This window comes from Leptonychotes weddellii, chromosome 8 (assembly GCF_054177405.1).
Source record: "Leptonychotes weddellii isolate Sample4059 chromosome 8, ASM5417740v2, whole genome shotgun sequence".
Classification (NCBI taxonomy): Eukaryota; Metazoa; Chordata; class Mammalia; order Carnivora; family Phocidae; genus Leptonychotes; species Leptonychotes weddellii.
In genome coordinates this window covers 25,051,982-25,071,017 of record NC_138376.1, presented here as the reverse complement: position 1 = coordinate 25,071,017, position 19,036 = coordinate 25,051,982, and the positions used below count along the sequence as shown (strand labels likewise).

General features: G+C 41.5%; 1 protein-coding gene across 1 annotated transcript in view; it reads left to right on the top strand.

Moving 5' to 3' along the window:
• NUDT3 (nudix hydrolase 3) overlaps positions 1-19,036 on the top strand; it is a 114,729-nt gene that overhangs the window by 86,177 nt on the left and 9,516 nt on the right. Inside the window, exons 3-4 of the mRNA XM_006745027.3 lie at positions 12,631-12,675; positions 17,037-17,121. Coding sequence (XP_006745090.1) covers positions 12,631-12,675; positions 17,037-17,121 — 130 coding nt within the window. The remainder of the gene's footprint in view (positions 1-12,630; positions 12,676-17,036; positions 17,122-19,036) is intronic.

Below are 19,036 nucleotides of genomic sequence, written 5' to 3'. Positions count from 1 at the left end.
TGTGCACCTAGCAGACTTCATCTTTATAAAGCAAAATTGACAGAGTTAGGGGCCAGATTGAAGACTTTAAAATATCTCATTTAGAAACTGATAGAAAAGTGACAAACAGTAGGAAAAAATAGAAAGATTGAGTGATATCATAGCAGGGTTGATCAGATAGCTATATTGAGAGAGAACCTGCAAAGAATATGTAATTTTTTCAAGCACACATCAAAGAATTATAAAAACTAACCATATATTAAGCCATAAACAAAGTATTAAAAATTCCAGAGCATCAATAATATAGACTACAGATCTTCCTCAACCTGTGATGGGGTTATATCTCATAAATCAAAAATGCATTTAATACATTTAGTCTCTCGAATATCATGTAGCTTAGCCTAGCCTACCTTAAACATTCTCAGAACACCTACATTATAGCCTACCATTGGGCAAAATCATCTTCTACAAAAAGCCTATTTTATAATAAAGTGTTGAATATCTCATGTAATTTATTGAATACTGTATTGAAAGTGAAAAACAGAATTGTTGTAAAGTACAAAATGGTGTAATTGGTTGCTTGCCCTCGTGACCACATGGCTGACTGGGGCTGCAGCTCATTGCCACTATCCAGCATCACAAGAGAGTATCATACCACATATCACTAGACCAGGAAAAGATCAAAATTCAAAGTACAGTTTCTACAGAATGCGTATCACTTTTGCACCATCATAAAGTCAAAAAATCGTAAGTCAAACCATTGTAAGTCAGGGATCTTCTGTATGTATACTCTGACACATGCAGTAAAATTAGAAATCAACAATAAAGTTAGCTTGACAGAGAAATACATATTGGAAACAGATAAAAATTGTTCTAAATAATTCTTGAGTTAAAGCACAAATCACAATAAAAATTAGTAAACAAATAGAACTGAACAATTGAAAGCGCTTTGTATCATGACTTACTGGGTACAGCTCATTCAGTTCTTTGAGCCTTAAAGGCTTTTATTAGAAAACAAAATAGACATTAAAGAAACTAAGTGATCGGGCGCCTGGGTGGCTCAGTCGGTTAAGCGTCTGCCTTCAGCTCAGGTCATGATCCCAGGGTCCTGGGATCGAGTCCCACATCGGGCTCCCTGCTCAGCGGAGAGCCTGCTTCTCCCTCCCCCTCTGCGTGCCTCTCTGCCTACTTGTGCTCTCTATCTCTCTGTCAAGTAAGTAAATAAAATCTTTAAAAAAAAAAAGAAACTAAGCGATCCATCCAAGACGCTTAGTTTACACTCAAAGAACGTAAAAGGATGGAAATAACAAGGAAAAGGGCAGAAATTAATAGAGGAAGATAGAAATGATCAACGAAACCAAAAGTGGGTTACTTTTATTTTTCTAATAAAATACACAAGCCTCTTGCAGGACTGTTGATAAAGGAAATGAGAAAAGGTAACAAACAAAATAAGAAATAACCATAGAATATAATATAATAAAGTCTTTTAAATTATGAGAATGCTGCTATGTTGAGCCATAAACACAAAAATTAGAAAACTTTGATAAAAATTTTCTAGAAAGGGGTACTTGGGTGGCCCAGTCGGTTAAGCATCTGCCTTCAGCTCAGGTCATGATCCCAGGGTCCTGGGATCAAACCCCACCTCTGGCTCCCAGCTCAGTGGGAAGTCTGCTTCTCCCCCTCCTTCTGCTCCTCCCCCTGTTTGTGTGCACACTCTCTCTCTCTGTCCCTTTCTCTCTCAAATAAATTTTAAAAATCTTTAAAAAAATTTTTTTCTAGAAAAAGCTACCCAAATTTACATAAAAATTAGAAAACCTAGGGGCACCTGGGGTGACTCAGTCATTTAAGCATCTGACTCTTGATTTCTACCCAGATTGTGATCTCAGGGTTGTGAGATTGAGCCCCACATTGGGCTCCATGCTCAGCACGGAATCTGCTTGAGATTCTCTCCCTCTCCCTCTGCCCCTCCCCCTGCTCACGTGTGCTCACTCTCTAAATAAATAAATAAATAAAATCTTAAAAATTTAGAAAACCTATATACAGATTATTCTTTATCAAAATCAGGTGCTAATCACCTGCTGACAAAAATATATACTAAGATTAATTGAACTTTACCAAAATTTCCAAATACATATTTTTTATCTTTTTTTTTTTTTAAGATTTTGTTTATTTATTTGACAGAGGGAGCACAAGCAGGGGGAGCAGTAGGCAGAGGGAGAGGGAAATGCAGGCTCCCTGCAGAGTGGGGGACCTGATGCAGGGTTCAGTCCCAGGACCCCGGGATCATGACCTGAGCCAAAGGCATATGCTTAACCAACTGAGCCACCCAGGCACCCCTATATATTTTTATCTTAAAGAACTGTTTCAGAAAAGAATAACTACACCTCGTAAGGCTGGTATAATCTTGATCAGTGATCAGCAAGCTTTTCTGTAAAGGGCCAGATAGTAAATACTTAGACTTTAAAAGCCATATGGTATCTGTCACAAGTATTCAGTTCTACTGTCATAACATGAATGAGCCCATACACAGTACTTCAGTGAATGAGCACGGCTATGTTCCAGTGTAGGTTTATTTACAAAAATCGATGGCAGGGGTGGGCGCCTGGGTGGCTCAGTCGTTAAGCGTCTGCCTTCGCTCAGATCATGGTCCCAGGGTCCTGAGATCGGGCCCCACATCGGGCTCCCTGCTCCACAGGAAGCCTGCTTCTCCCTCTCCCACTCCCCCTGCTTATGTTCCCTCTCTTGCTATGTCTCTATCCGTCAAATAAATAAATAAATAAATCTTTAAAAAAAAAAAAATCAATGGCAGGACAGAGTTGGCCCATGGGTTATAGTTTGCTGACTCCTGATCCTGATAATTAAAAGTAGAAAGGCTGTGGCGCCTGGGTGGCTCAGTCGTTAAGTGTCTGCCTTCGGCTCAGGTCATGATCCCAGGGTCCTGGGATGGAGCCCCACATCAGGCTCCCTGCTCAGCGGGGAGCCTGCTTCTCCCTCTCCCTCTGCTGCTCCCCCTGCTTGTGCTCGCTCTCTCTCTCTGTCAAATAAATAAATAAATAAATAAATAAAATCTTTTTTTTTTTTAAGATTTTATTTATTAGAGAGAGAGAGAGAGAATGAGAGACAGAGAGCACTAGAGGGAAGAGGGTCAGAGGGAGAAGCAGACCCCCCCGCTGAGCAGGGAGCCCGATGTGGGACTTGATCCCGGGACTCCAGGATCATGACCTGAGCTGAAGGCAGTTGCTTAACCAACTGAGCCACCCAGGCGCCCATAAATAAAATCTTTAAAAAAAACAGAAAGGAGCAATAAATTCTCACTCGTGAACATGGATATAAAATCCCAAGTAAAAGAAGAGCAAATAGAATCTGAAGCTTTCTCAAAATATCACACAACTAAATTATCCCAAGAATACAAGTCTTAGAAAATATGTTTATGTAATTTACTTCATTAAGAGATTAAAATTATCATCTCAGTAAATAAGGAAAAATTATTTATTAAAGTTCAGTATCCAGGGGTGCCTAGCTGGATCAGTTGGTGAGCATGTGACTCTTGGTCTTGACGTGACTCATAGGTTGTGAGTTTGAGGCCATGTTGAGGGTATATTGTACTTAAAAAAAAGATCTTTAAAAAATAAAATTCAGTATCCATTCATCTTGAAAGTTATTAGCAAACTAAAAATAAAAGTTCCTTAACCTCATAGTATGTCTAATAAAACCTACAGTAAGCATCATATTTTTTAAATCTTCTAAGTATTCCCAGCAGACAGGAAAAAGGCAGTTGTGTTTGCTCTCATGCTACCATTTAATACTGAACTGGGGTCCTAGCCACCGCTGTAAGACAAAAATAAATACAAATTATAAATATTCAAAAGGAAGAAGCAAAATTGTCATTATTTGCAGATGATATAATTATTAACTTAAAAAACAAAGGAACACAACATAAACTGGTAGAACTAGTAAGAGCATTTAGAAAGGTTGCAAACATAAGATTAATACGCAGAATCCAGCATTGTTTCTTTAAAAGCAGTAATTGATTAGAAAATACATAACTTTTTAAAATATAAACCATCCATAGCAACAAAACTAAACTAAAACTAAAATGCCTTGCTATAGACTAATAGAGTACAGGATCTTATAATAAAAATAATAAAAGTTTGGGGCGCCTGGGTAGCTCAGTCATTAAAGCGTCTGCCTTCGGCTCAGGTCATGATCCCAGGGTCCTGGGATTGAGCTCGCATCGGGCTCCCTGCTCTGCAGGAAGCCTGCTTCTCCCTCTCCCACCCCCCCTGCTTGTGTTCCCTCTCTCGCTATGTCTCTATCTGTTAAATAAATAAATAAATAAATAAATTCTTTAAAAAATAATAAAAGTTTGAAGGAATCAAAAAGACCTAAATAAAGGGAGAGATACAGTCTCTTCCCCAATAAGAAGACTATATATTATAAAGATGTGAGTATTTTTAAAATTAATCTAAAAATTCAATAATAAAAATAAACATCCCAAAGGGATTTTTCAGACATCTGAAAAACTGATTTTTGAAATTTATATGGAAGAATAAAGATACAGAAATGGCTGTGAAGTTTTTGAAAAAGAACAGAGGAGAGAAGGAGACTACTTTTCCATGTATTTGGATAAAGCTGTATTAGTTAAAACCACATGATATTAGTACATAAATTAACAACTAGATTAATAAAACAGAATGATATCTATTGGGTCTATTTTGGAGCCTCCAGACCATTGGCTATTTGGGAATAAATTCCCAAATTAATTTTGGTGGATCATATTATAAAACTCTTCAAACTATTAGAAAAAATGCGGGAGACTGAAAGAATAATAAACAGACAAAAGGAAAAGATAAGTAAAATCAGTAATATGAAAAATGTTTAGCAAAGGACATCAAAAATTAAAACAGAAATAAGTCAGAGAAAGACAAATACGTATGATTTCACTCATATGTGGAATTAATAACAAAGGGGGAAAAGAGAGAGAGAGAAAACAAAAAACAGACTTGTAACTATACAAACTGATGGTGACCAGAGGGGAGGTGGGCAGGGGGAATGGGTGAAAAAGTGATGGGGATTGAGGAGTGCACTTACGATGAGCACATACGGAATTGTTGAATCACTATATTGTACACCTGAAACTAATATAACACTGTATGTTAACTATACTGCAACTAAAGTTTAAAAACTTAATAAAATTAAAAAAAAAGATAAAAGACAAGTATCAGACTGGGAGCAGAACATATGTTTACCACAGAGGTTAAATATTAAGATATAATTTCTGAAGATCATTATAATGGTCAATAATCAAATAAGAAAAATGGATAAGTAGTGTGAATTCCGAGAAGAAATCTGAATGTCCATTAAACAGGAAAATTTCTCTAATGAAATTATGCAATATAATTTCATACTCATCATGTTGACCTAAAATTTAAGAGGCTGACAACAAAAAACAAATATTCAAGAGGAACAAGAGTGATGGCAACTTGTACATTGCCTGTGTACTTGGAGAATATACCAGGTAGTTATTGCTGTATAACAAGCTGTCCCCAAACTCAGTTGCTTAAATTAGTTAAGTATCGATCGTTACTCACGAGCCCGTGGTCTGCTTCCAGTGTCTACTCCTCAGTAGTAGACTGAGTGGACTACTCCGATGTCTACGGCCCGCTCTGGGTGGAGTAGGCAGCCCTGTCCTCTTAGCTAGGCTCTCCCAGTTTGGAGGTTAGCTGGCTGTAGGCTGCTTTGTAATACCCTCAGCTGAGACAGGTCTTCATCCTTTAGGAGACTAGCTCACATGGCAGTGGCAGAGTTCGAAACTACAAGACCTCTTGAGGCCTGGTCTTGAAACTGGTACACACCATCCTTCTGCATTCTCTTGGCCAAAGCAAGTCACAAGGCCAGCCTCGTAAAGGAGTGGGTAAATAGATCTCTTGATAGGAAGAGCTGTAAAATCACATTTCAAAGGACATGGATACAGGAAGAGGTAGAGAATTGTGGTCATTTCTGCCATTGATGAACTGCATAGAGGAACTTGATAATATGTGGGAAAATTGGAGGTACTTTTAGCCTGTGATTCAGAAATTTGATCTTAAAGAAACTCGCACACATGGTGGATTGTAACAAGAATATCTGCAAGAGAGGTTTTGGGTTTTGGTTTGGTTTTGGTTTTTGCAGTGTTTTTTATAATAGCAGGACGAAATGTCTACCAACAAGTAAATGGATTAATTGTGGTAAATTCCTAAAGTAGAATACTGTTCAACAACCAAAATGAATTAACTACATGTTTCAATATATCTAAAACTCAGAATCATGATATTGAGGGGACAGGGTTTCAGAAGTTATAATCCTTTTTTTTTAATCGAATAGAGAAACATACAGAAAATACTATTTACCATGAATAGTGAATAGGTATCTAAGTAGTACAAGTATAAAGACATGCAAAAGAATGATAAACACCAAATTCAGGTGAGTAGTTACCTCTGGCAGGGCTGGGGAGTGCACAAGGGGCTTCAGTGGTACCAGTAGTTTTATTTCTTAAAAAAAAAAAATAATACATTGGACGCCCGGGTGGCTCAGTTGGTTAAGCGTCGGCTTAGGTCATGATCCCAGGGTCCTGGGATCGAGCCCCACATCGGGCTCCCTGCTCTCATGTTTGTGCTCTCGCACTTGCTGCGCTGTCTCTCTCAAATAACTAAATCTTAAAAGAAAATAAATATAAAAAATACACAAAATGGTACATTACTATTTGACAAAGCTGGCTAGTTACTACCTGAATGTTTATTTTATTATTTTCTTTACTTTTTTGATGTTCGAAATACCTCATTTAAAAAACAAAACACGGCGCCTGGGTGGCTCAGATGGTTAAGCGTCTGCCTTCAGCTCAGGTCATGATCCCAGGGTCCTGGGATCGAGTCCCACATCGGGCTCCTGGCTCAGCAGGGAGCCTGCTTCTCCCTCTGACCCTCTCCCCTCTCATGCTGTTTCTCTCTCGCTCGCTCTCTAAAAAATAAATAAAATCTTTGAAAAAAAACAACAAAACAAAAAAATCTCTGGGATGGGATTTCACTGGACTTAACTATAATGGCTTCCCATCTACTTTATTGTACACTGTGACTGTTTCCTGCTGTTACTTAAGTTTGGCAGGTACCAGAAAGGTATGTGTATCGAAGACCAAAAATTTTTGTTCCTGGGTTTCCTCATTCACATACCTGCATGAGAATTGCTCCCCTGAACCCTTTTTGGGTCTGGGCTTATTGCTTTAATAGAGCAAGCTTTTACACTACAGTTCCCTTGGATGTTCAGAATTGTTGTCCTCTTAGAGCTACCTTCTAAATCAAAGGAAGTAGCAGGAAGTGTTCTGATACAGTACCAGAGTACCTGACTAAAAGCGGCTTCAACCGTATACCGGTTATTTGTCTCACGTAGGAAGCCCAGAGGTTGGACATTACCTCATTGCTTCAGCAGCTCGGCCACCTCAGGACTTTCATTCAGCTTCTCATTGATTCTCTTGCCCTTTCCCTTACGATCACAAGGTGACTGCAGCAGCTCCAAGTTTCAGGTCCCCACTTGACAAGCAAGGTGTAGGGTTTCTTTTTATGCAGCTCTTTATCATGGTGGGAAATCTTTCCCAGGAGCCCCTAAGAGACACCCTCTCAGAAGCCATTGGTCCAGCACTGGGTCACGGCACGCCCGAACCTGTCACTGCAGAGGGGAACAGAATTCCCTGCGCCATTCCAGGTGTGCCATAGCTCTCACGTGGACAGAAGCTGGGTCTTACTGGTAGCACAGTGGAAGGAGGTATGCCTGTGGGCTAGACATCCATCAGTGTCTGCCAAAATGTCCGCCTTAGAGTAAAAGATAGGTTTTAGAAGGTGATGACCCATTTTGTATCCACTGAGACTAAAACAACACAGCCAGGGTTCTTTGTGGCAGCAGATCATTGTAGGGGCATTCTCAAAGGCCCCTCCATGTCCGTGCCTCTGCGTGAGTCTCGTGTACACAGCGGGAGAGCTTACTAGCAGGAAGGATGGCATCACTGGAGTCTTGCTGGATGGTACTTCCAATCTCAGCAAAATACCCCAAAGGAAAAAAAAAATATTTGTGGGTTTTTTTCTTTTTGAAAAGTAGGCGGTTGCTCAAATTATTTTTGTTAACTAGTCTGAAAGTGCTAGAATTGATGTATTATACTTTGAAGGTCAAGGAAGCACTCACCTGCATGTGGTTGAATAATGAAGGGATGGATATATATATATATATATTGGAATTCTTACTACTACCTAAGATGGGCTTTTAAATAAAGACTACTTCTCTGGATTAGGGGTTTTTGACATATAGACTGAAATTATAACTGCCTTTATATGATTTGGAAGAGAACAGGTCCATCCTAGCACCCTGACTACACCAAACTTCCATTTACCCTGAATCAAATCTTATCCCAAAATGTCTGAGCCAGCTATCTGTCTGATGTGACCCTGACACCTACCCCGACCCACATGCAAGAATCATGTGAGAGACAAAAATAACTCTGTCCTGTTGCCTGTGGCAGCAGTTGAGAGGGAGCTAGCTCAAAGCTAACTGGGCTGTGGAGAAGCATGAAAACTTAAAATGGTCACAGTGAACTCTGTCTTGGAGGGCCTTTGCCTCTGAGGAATCTTCCTCTTGATTGGCACTATGACTTTAAAGAACAGAAATCCTTACTAAAGAGGCACGTCCTCCTAAGAAATTTAGAAACTGGTAAATAAAAGAATATTTCTTTGCTTTTCACCATAGGCTCATTGGCAGGATCACCTTAGATAGAATTCTCTAAAGTAGATCCCCTAAATATTGGTATAAAACTTAAAGACACTGAGACAGACAAAGCTGTTGTTAATTTCTACAACTTGAAGCTTAATTAGAAGTGAAAATAAATGCCACTAAAATTTCTTTGTACAGATGGCAGCATTATTTAAATTACACAAGACTTTATAAGAAGGCATCTATTTTATTTTTTGAAGATTTTATTTATTTACTAGAGAGAGCATGAGCGGGGTGAAGGGCAGAAGGAGCAGCAGGCTGAGCAGGGAGCCCTGGGGCTCCATGTCATGACCCAAGCCGAAGGCGGATGCTCAACCGACTGAGCCACCCAGGTGCCCCAGAATGCATCTATTTTATATATATGTATATTTTTAAAGATTTTATTTATTTATTTGACAGAGAGACACAGCGAGAGAGGGAACACAAGCAGCGGGAGTGGGAGAGGGAGAAGCAGGCTTCCCGCCGAGCAGGGAGCCCGATGCGGGGCTCAATCCCCAGGACCCTGGGATCATGACCTGAGCCGAAGGCAGACGCTTAATGACTGAGCCACCCAGGCGCCCCCAGAATGCATCTATTTTATAAAGAAAAATGCTTTTATGCTTTTCCCAACTGCCTCTGTTAGAGTAAATCATAGGTATATGTTGATGTTGAATGCAGAAAACACCATTATTAAACAAAAGTTTTAAATTATATTGAGCTGTCATAATATTAAGTTAATTGCGCTCTTAAAAATTGGAGATTGGGGCGCCTGGGTGGCTCAGGCAGTTAAGCGTCTGACTCTTGATTTTGGCTCAGGTCGTGATCTCAGGGTCATGGGATCGAGCCCTGTGTCAGGCTCTGAGCTTAGTGCGGAGTCTGCTTGTCCCTTGTCCCTCTCCTCCTGCTCCTCCCCCCCCCCCGCCCCCATGAGTACACACTCTCTCAAATAAATAAATAAAATCTTTTAAAAAAAAATTGGAGATCAATTTCTTTTCTAAACTTTTGGTTTCTTTAAGAAAAAAAAATTAATTGAACAGTTAAAACTGCTAAAGAGAATTCTTTCTCTACTTTGCAGAAGAGAAATGTGAGTGATAGCCTCTATGAACCTCTGTGAATCTCCTTACCTCCCTCCCTCCCCACCAACCTGACAGCCCTGCTCCTAGGCCCTGTCGGTGGGGACCACAGGCCAGAGCACAGGTGCCACATCTCAGGAGTTGATCTGAGTGTTCAGGCTGCCAAGGTCAGGGTACAGAATTGGTTTTCTAGTCCAGGCTGACCTGCCAGCTCATCCTGCTTGTTCAGGCAGCTACATTGGTTAATTCACCAAGTATAATCTAACTAGTCTTAGCTGGCCATGGAGTGTAGTTATCTCTAAAAATGTAGAGAATCAATTTAGGGGCCTGGCTGGCTTGGTCAGTGGACTGGGTGGCTCTTGATCTTGGGGTCATGAATTCAAGCCCCACATTGGGTGTAGAGATTACTTAAAAAAAATAAATTCAAAAAAAATTTTTTTAAATACAGAGAATCAGTTGGGGCACCTGGGTGGCTCAGTCATTAAGCGTCTGCCTTCGGCTCAGGTCATGATCCCAGGGTCCTGGGATCAAGCCCCGCATCAGGCTCCAGGGAGCCTGGTTCTCCCACTCCCCCTCCCCCTGCTTGTGTTCCTTCTCTCGCTGGGTCTCTCTCTGTCAAATAAATAAATAAAATCTTTAAAAAATAAATATAGAGAATCAGTTTATTATTTTTTTTTAAGATTTTATTTATTTATTTGACAGAGAGAGAGACAGCGAGAGAGGGAACACAAGCAGGGGCAGAGGGAGAGGGAGAAGCAGACTCTTCACTGAGCAGGCAGCCCCATGCGGGCTCTATCCTAGGACCCTGGGATCATGACCCGAGCCAAAGGCAGACACTTAACGACTGAGCCACCCAGGTGCCCCAAGAATCAGTTTAAATAAGAAAAGGTAAACATTTCCATTTGAGTAGACCCAAAAGCCCCAGGGGGGAAAGAATGGATGGGAAATGAACAGGCATGTTGGCAAGAGAAAGGAAAAGAATTCTTGGACAGATAATTATCAAAAATTAATTTCAAAATATAGCTCACCTAGGAGTCTAGGCCTATAAATCAACCTTTATTTTAAATATCTCTAAAGAACTTTTAGAGTACTTATTTTAAAATTGTGTTCGGGCGCCTGGGTGGCTCAGTCGTTAAGCATCTGCCTTCGGCTCAGGTCATGATCCCAGGGTCCTGGGATCGAGTCCCACATCGGGCTCCCTCCTCGACGGGAAGCCTGCTTCTCCCTCTCCCACTCCCGCTGCTTGTGTTCCTGCTCTCGCTATCTCTGTCTCTGTCAAATAAATAAATAAAATCTTTTTAAAAAATAAATAAAAATAAAATTGTGTTCATTCTGTATAAACTTAATGAGTGCCTATTGTCTTTAGAAAGTATTTTTGTCTTAATTTTTAGTTTATTACAAATTTAGTTATTACAGATTACATGGCAGTGGTAATAGAAAACAAGTTACAGCATTTCCCAGGCATTTTCAGAAAATCATCCTTCCCTCGCCTCTCCCCACTTCTAGCAGGGACAGATATAAAATATAAAAAGCAAAAGCTAAAAAGACACAGCCTGACCCAAAGCAAGATGGGTGGCATCTCCATAGATCAGAAACAGGGTAGAACTGCTGAATGTCATGGGAAGGCCGCTGCCTGCCCAGCCTTGTGTGGCTAGTGTTCGGACCCTTGGAGTAGCGGGAGCCCAGGTTCCCAGTGGAAAGGATACCAGGGGCTGAGACTTTTAGAAAGATGTGGGCTTAGGTAGGGAGAGGACACAGATGCAGTGCACAATAAAAGATGGAGCCAAACCACCCCCTGATTCCATGGCTCTGCCTGCAGTATTCTCTGTATCACCTTGGTGGGAGCCTCACAAGTAAGCCCTTCACCAACTGGAACATGAATTTACTTCAGATGAAATGAATTTTATAGCATGGCCTGACAAGGAACTTAGATATGTTCAAGATGTTCAAAAGTAAATGAAGGAATAACTTTTAATTTAAAAGAACAAAAAATCATGGAAACAAGGCATACATAATGGAAACAGATATGTGAAGAACAGGTAGAAATGAAAAATGTCAAATGACTAGAGATGGGATAGCCCTAGTTTTGGTAGGCTGAAAAGAAAATCAATTGGAATAAACTGAAAAATGTGCCTGTGATTCATCAGAAAGACACAGATCTAAAAAAAAAAAAAAAAAAAAAAAAAATACCAAAGGGCCAATGGGAGATACAGAGTATATGCTTGAAGGTCTAACCACTGTATGAAGTTGTCTCTTCCCAGTCACTCTCTGTCCATCACATCATTCTGTGCATCTCTGTCAATACTTGTCACCACGTTTATGTACTTGTTAACGTATGCCTTCCTGAGCTGCTTCTACAAGGTGCTGAGCTCTGTTTTGGGCATACTGTATACAGAAAAGCCAAGAACGAGTCAGATAAGGATCTTGCTTTCTTGGATCTTGTGTTCTAGCCTATTCATCACTATACCTCTGACACATATTAGGCAGTCAGTGTATTTGTTGAATGAATGAATGAATGAGTGAATGAAGTAATTAATACCTCAAAATATCTTCTGTGTGGCTTCATGGCCTTGATTACCTGCTATGTTTGGCCGGCATTGCAGGAGTGAGAGAGACGGGGAGGAGATGAGAGAAATCCTCCTTCCCCAGAGCACACTCTGCTGTTACCAGTCTGTGATGCTCAGGAAATAGTGGTGTGACCTCCTTAGACCTAGAGTCCTCCTAAGGTGTTCCTCTTGGGTTGTGATTGATAATGAGACCAGCAATATAAACAATATTAATGCGCTAATTTTTCTTCTTCACTTTTCAGGCTGGAGTAAAAGGGACATTGGGAAGATTAGTTGGAATTTTTGAGGTAAGCCTGTTAAAATCTTCGGTGCAATTGGAATCATATTAGTAACCATGTAATATAAATATGTATATCTTTGTCTGAGTCCTTTCGAGCTGCTATAACAAAACTGAGTGGCTTATAAACAATAGAAATGGATTTCTCACAGTTCTGGAGACTAGGAAGTCCAAGATCAAGGCACCAGCAGATTCAGTGTCTGGTGAGGACCCACTTCCTGGTTCATAGTTACAAGTTTCTCCTACTATCCAAAAGTAGAGTGTTTGTAGGAAACCTTTTGTAAGTCAAAATGGTAGAAAGTGAAGAAGCAATTAATTTATGTGGACATTTTTTTTAGCATTTCCAAAACCAAAAAATAACCTCTCTCAGGCTTTTCGGAAACCTCAGGATACATGTTGTTAACGGATGCAAGAAATAAGTCAAGCTAAAGCTCAGGTGTGCAGAGCCCCAGTTCATGGCTTTGGCGGCTCGATGAGGAAGTGCTGGTGTAGTTCCCGGGGAAGGAGTCTGGCCGGAGCGCGCCCGCTGCTCCACGGGAGCACTGCCTCTGTGATGGCTCGCTGCGCCAGAAATGCCCAAGGCTCCTTTTCCTTTCACCTTTTTTTTTTTTTTAGAAACACAAGTTCCTCTTAGGATTTCTTTCGGTTAGCAAAAACAGGTACTGATGTAGGTCTTTCGTAAAAGTGAAGTGGCTTACCTAGAGCTCTTGAAAAGCAAGGGGTACTTGTAGCTGTTTCTCTCTGTGTTCTCACATGGCAAAGGGGGATGGTCGCTCACTGGGGCCTCTCTTATCAGCTGCCAACCCCATTCCCAAGAGTCAGCCCTTCTCAACCCAATCAGCTGCCAGAGGCCCCACCTCCTAATACTATCCCACTGGGAGTTAGGATTTCAACATCTGAATTGTGGGGGGCATAAACATTCAGTCCATTGCGTTCCTAATCTGGGGTAGACGCCATCTTTGTTTCGCTGCGTTTTCAAAACAAAGCAGCACTGGCAGAGAATAGCTTACTTTCTTTTTTAAAAGTCCCATAGTCTCCTCCAGACAAATAGAATTATTTGTAAGTACAGGCATTACCTCAGAGATATTGTGAGTGCAGTTCCAGACCACTGCAATAGAGCAAATATTGCAATAAAGCTAGTCAAATGTTTCTTTGATTTTTGTCAGTGCATATGAAAGTTATATTTATACTGTATTGTAGTCTCTGAATATATACTTACGATGTCTGTATTAATGTCTATGCCTTAATTTAAAAATGCTTTATTGCTAAAAAACGCTAACCATCATGAGCTTTTTGCTGGTGGAGGGTATTGCCTCCGTGTTGATGGCTGCTGACTGATCAGGGTCATGGTTGCTGAGAATTGGGGTGGCTGTGGCAATTTCTTAAAATAAGAAGGTTTGCTGCCCCGATCAACTCTCCCTTTCATGAACAGTTTTTCTGTAGCAAACGATGTTGTTTGATAGCATTTTACCCACAGTACAACTTCTTTCAAAATTGGGAGTCCATCCTCTCAAACCCTACCGCTGCTTTATCAACTACGATTATGGAGTATTCTAAATCTTCTCTTGTCACTTCAACAGTCTTCACAGAATCTTCACCAGGGGTAGACTCCATCTCAAGAAACCACTTTCTGTCCTCATCCGTAAGAAGCAGCTCCTCATTTCTTCAGGTTTTATCATGAGATTGCAGCAATTCAGTCCCATCTTCAGGCTCCACTTCTTTTTCTTCTTCTTTCTTTCTTTTTTTCTTTCTCTTTCTTTCTTTCTTTTCTTTCTTTCTTTCTTTTCTTTTCTTCTCTTTTCTTTTCTTTTTTCTTTCATAGCACAAGCACAGGGCGGGTGGAGGGAGAGACAGAGAAGGAGAGAATTTTAAGCAGACTCCGGGCTGAGCATGGAGCCCGGTGCAGGGCTCAATCTCACGACCCTGAGATCATGACCCGAGCCGAAACCAAGAGTTGGGTGCTTAACTGACTGCAGGTTCCACTGATTCTACTTCTCTTGCTATTTCTACCACATCTGCAGTTTCTTCCTCCACTCAAGTCTTGAATCCCTCAAAGTCCTTCACGAGGGTTGGAGTCAACTTCTTCCAAACTCCTGTTCATGTTGATATTCTTTACCTTTTTCCATAAATCACCACTATTCTTAATGGCATCTAGAATGGCGAATCCTTTCCAAAAGGTTTTCAATGGACTTTGCCCAGATCCGTCAGAGGAATTGCTATCTCTGGCAGCTGTAGCCTTATGAAGTGCATTTCTTAAATAGTAAGACTTGCAAGTTGGAATGACTCCTTGATCCATGGTCTGTGGAATGGCCGTTGTGTTAGCAGCATGAAAACATTCATCTCGTTGTCCATCTCCATCAGAGCTCTTGGGTGACAAGGGACACTGTCAATGCACAGTCATATTTTGAAAGGAATCTTTTCTTCTGAACAGTAGATCTCAACAGTGGGCTTTAAATATTCAGTAAACCATGTTGGAAACAGATGTGCTGTCATCCCCATTTATAAGAGCACAGGCAGAGTCAATTTAGCTTTATTCTTGAGGACCCTAGGATTTTTGGAATGGTCATTGAGCACTGGCTTCAACTTCTAAGTCACCAGCTGCCCCTAACCAGAGAGTCACTCTGTCCTTTGAAGCTTGGAAGCGAGGCACTGACCTCTCTAACTATGAAAGTCCTAGATGGCATCTTCTTCCGATAGAAGGCTGTTTTATCTTACACTGAAAATCTGTTGTTTCATGTAGCCCCCGCCACGGATGATCTGAGCTAGATCTCCTGGAGAACTCGCTGCAGCTTCTCCACCAGCACCTGCTGCTCCTTCTTGCACTTTAGTGTTATGGAGACGGTTTCTTTCCTTAACCCTCATGAACCCACCTCTGTTCGCTTTACACTTTTCTCCTGCGACTTCCCCACCTCTCTCAGCCTTCATAGAATTGAAGAGAGCGAGGGCCTTGCTCTGGGACAGGCTCTGGCTTAAGGGAAGGTTGTGACTGGCTTGATCTTCTATCCAGACCACTCAAACGTTCTCCATATCAGCAGTAAGGCTGTTTCGCTTTCTTGTCATGCATGCGTTCACTGGAGTAGAACTTTCAATTGCCTTCAAGAACTTTTCCTTTGCATTCACAAATTGGCTAACTGGTTCGAGAGGCCTAGCTTTCAACCTGTCTTGGCTTTTCAGCATGCCTTCCTCACTAAGCTTAATCATTGCTAGCTTTTGATTTAAAGGGAGAGTAGGAGATGTGCAACTCTTTCCCTCACTTGAACATTTAGGGGCCACTGTAGGGTTATTAATTGGCCTAATCTTTTTTTTAAGATTTATTTGAGAGAGAGATAGAGGAGCACGAGCAGGGGGAGCAGCAGAGGGAGAGGGAGAAGCAGACTCCCTGCCAAGCAGGGAGCCCAAAGCGGGACTTGATCCTAGGACCCTGAGACTACAACCTAGCCAAAGGCAGACGCTTAACCAACTGAGCTACACAAGCGCCCTGCGTTGGCATAATCTTTTTTTTTTAATATATATTTTTTTAAGATTTTATTTATTTATTCATGAGAGACAGAGAGAGAAAGAAGCAGAGGGAGAAGCAGGCTCTCAAGGAGCAGGGAGCCCGATGCAGGACTCGTTCCCAGGACCTTGGGATCGTGACCTGAGCTGAAGGCAGATGCTTAACCATCTGAGCCACCCAGGCGCCCTGCGTTGGCCTAATCTTAATTTTGTTGTGTCTCAGGGAATAGGGAGAATGACAGCGAGAGACGGGAATGGCTAGTCAGTGGAATTTATTGATTAAGTTTGCTGTCTTATATGGGCGTCCTTTGTGGCACCCTAAAACAATTACAATAGTAAAACATCAACAGGGGCGCCTGGGTGGCTCAGTCATTAAGCGTAGAGGCTGGGTAGAGGTTTGGAGGAAGGTGGAAGGAAGTGAGAAATGGGGAAATAAAGATGAGGAAAGTTAGTAGAAGGGGAGATGCACCCGATAATCAGCTTGCTGGCATTGATGGAACCTCCACCCACCCACAGCCTCTTCTCTTTCTTGTGTTCTAGCGAGTTACATTTACTTGGTGCCTTTTTCTTGAGAGGTCACAAACTTCCTTCCCACAGCCTTCCTGTGAAGTTGTATTTAGGGAAAGGGGAACGAAAAAAGAGATTAAAATTTGGGCTTTAGAAGGCCAGCCAAAGAGCACAACCTTAAATGCAAATGCGGCATGTTTTAAATAGGCCATCTGGCGCTATTCCATGTCTGATTGTAGGATGATTAAAAGTAAAAGGAATGCTTGTGTCTGAGCTCTCTGGACATATGGCTAAGAGTGTGTTTCACTCAAGTAATCTCAGCTCTTTAAGGGAAAGCTCTTCCTGTGTCCTTCTCTCTTTGCCCTTCAGAACCAGGAGAGGAAGCACAGAACGTATGTCTATGTGCTCATTGTCACAGAAGTGCTGGAAGACTGGGAAGATTCAGTTAACATTGGTAAGTTGTCCCCAGATAGCCTCCAAAATGCTCCCCACCACGGGCCCTTGCCACGCCACAGGTCATGACCCAGACCCAGAAACGAGCCTGATGAAAGAAACCATAGAAGGGTATGTTTAATGAAACAAGCATGTCCATTTTGAACTTCTGAAAGTAGTGTTTTGAAATGTTCAAAAGGAAGCTGAAGGTGGATACCTGGTCAACAAATAGAAACATGCAGATAAAAATAAGAAAGGTGGTTTCTGAAGCTGAATTGGACCTCCACAGCAGATACTGACCCTCCTCCACAATGGCCACGAAACCCCAGCTGGGAGCAGGACCTTGGCTGTTCCTTGTGATGCTTATTCATATTGTTGGAGAAAGCTGCTGGTTTGGTGGGGTGAGCTGCTCCCTCCAGAGTAGTGGGAGCAGTTTCCAGTTACATCCATACTCCCCTTCGGGTGCCCCTCCCTTTCTCCTGAGGAGCCATTCTCTTTGATCTCTCAGATCACTTTTGGGTGTGTGTCTTTGGAACTAAAAACTTAGGTGATTTAATGGTCGGTTCCTGGTTTAATCTTTTGCCTCTGAAGGAAAGTATATTCTAGAAAAGTGTAATATTTAAAAACCAGTTATAAATTGGCAAACAGATAAAATCCAATTGCTGAAATGTCTCCCTTTATTGTGCGTATGTGCTTTGTCACCATGCCCCTCACACTGCTGGTCTGAGCATTTCATGGCCCTTCGGCTTTTAACGGCCTTGTATGTGGTAAGAATGCAATATGCTTAAGTAAATAAATTCAGTAGGGGTTTATTAAAAATAGCCTCCTTGACAGCCAGTGCTAGGGCTTAAAAAGGAGACAGAGATGAGTGTGGCATGGCCCTGTCCTCAGAGCACTCTGTCAGGCGGGAGTCACACACTTGTGATACGAATTTTCAAGGTACCATTGCTCTATTAATATCCAACAAGCCTTTCACCTTCTACTACTTCCGAGAATTGAAATATTGAAATAATCTAAAATACGGAGAATAAGCCTATGAGCCTTCCTTCAGATGAGCCTCTTTCAGGTGGAAATTGGCTTTTAAACTATGCCTCAGTGAAGGATAAGTGCTCTGAGGTACATTCATCTGACAGAATGTTGCACAGCTGTTAAACACGGACTTCTGAAAGCTAATATAGCATGGCAAAGGGCTTGTGAATCGGGGTTGGTGAATGAAAAAAGCAGCGTACAGACTTCCATGTACAGTTAGAGCGACATTAAAATAGGAATTTGAAATGAAAACAAAAATGAGGTACTCGTTTTCACCTAAAGAATTGGCAATGGCAGAGGAAAAGGTAGCAGTGCTGACGGGGAGGGTAGTGAGAACGACATTCCAGCACACACAAGCAGGACTGGGGATTGGGATGGCCCTTCTGAAAAGCAGTTTGGCATCATATAACACGAGGCCTTTAGAGTTCAAATGTTTTATTCCTATACAGATAAAGGGTTTTGGTTGTTTTTTTGTTTTTTTGTGTGTTTTTTTGAAGAGCAAAAGTGCTGGGAGTGTCGGGGGGAGAAGGGAGGAAAGAAAATCCTAAGCAGGCTCCATGCCCAGCACAGAGCCCAGACGCAGGGCGCGATCTCACAACCCTGAGATCGTGACCTGAGCTAAAATCAAGATTCAGACGCTCTACCGCCTGAGCCATCCAAGCACCCTGCATATTTTTTTATAACACAGACAAGCGCTTAAGAAACAATGTGAAGTAAAAAAAGAAGCAATAATAATAATACTAATAAGCAAACTCTTGCAGCATATACTGTGTGCCAGGTATCATTCAAATATCTTACGTATTAATCCTCACAGCAGACTTGTGAGATAGGTACTATTTATTATCTCTACAGATGAGGAAGGTGGGGCACAGCTCAGTACCTAGTTAGTAACCTGCCCCAAACTGACC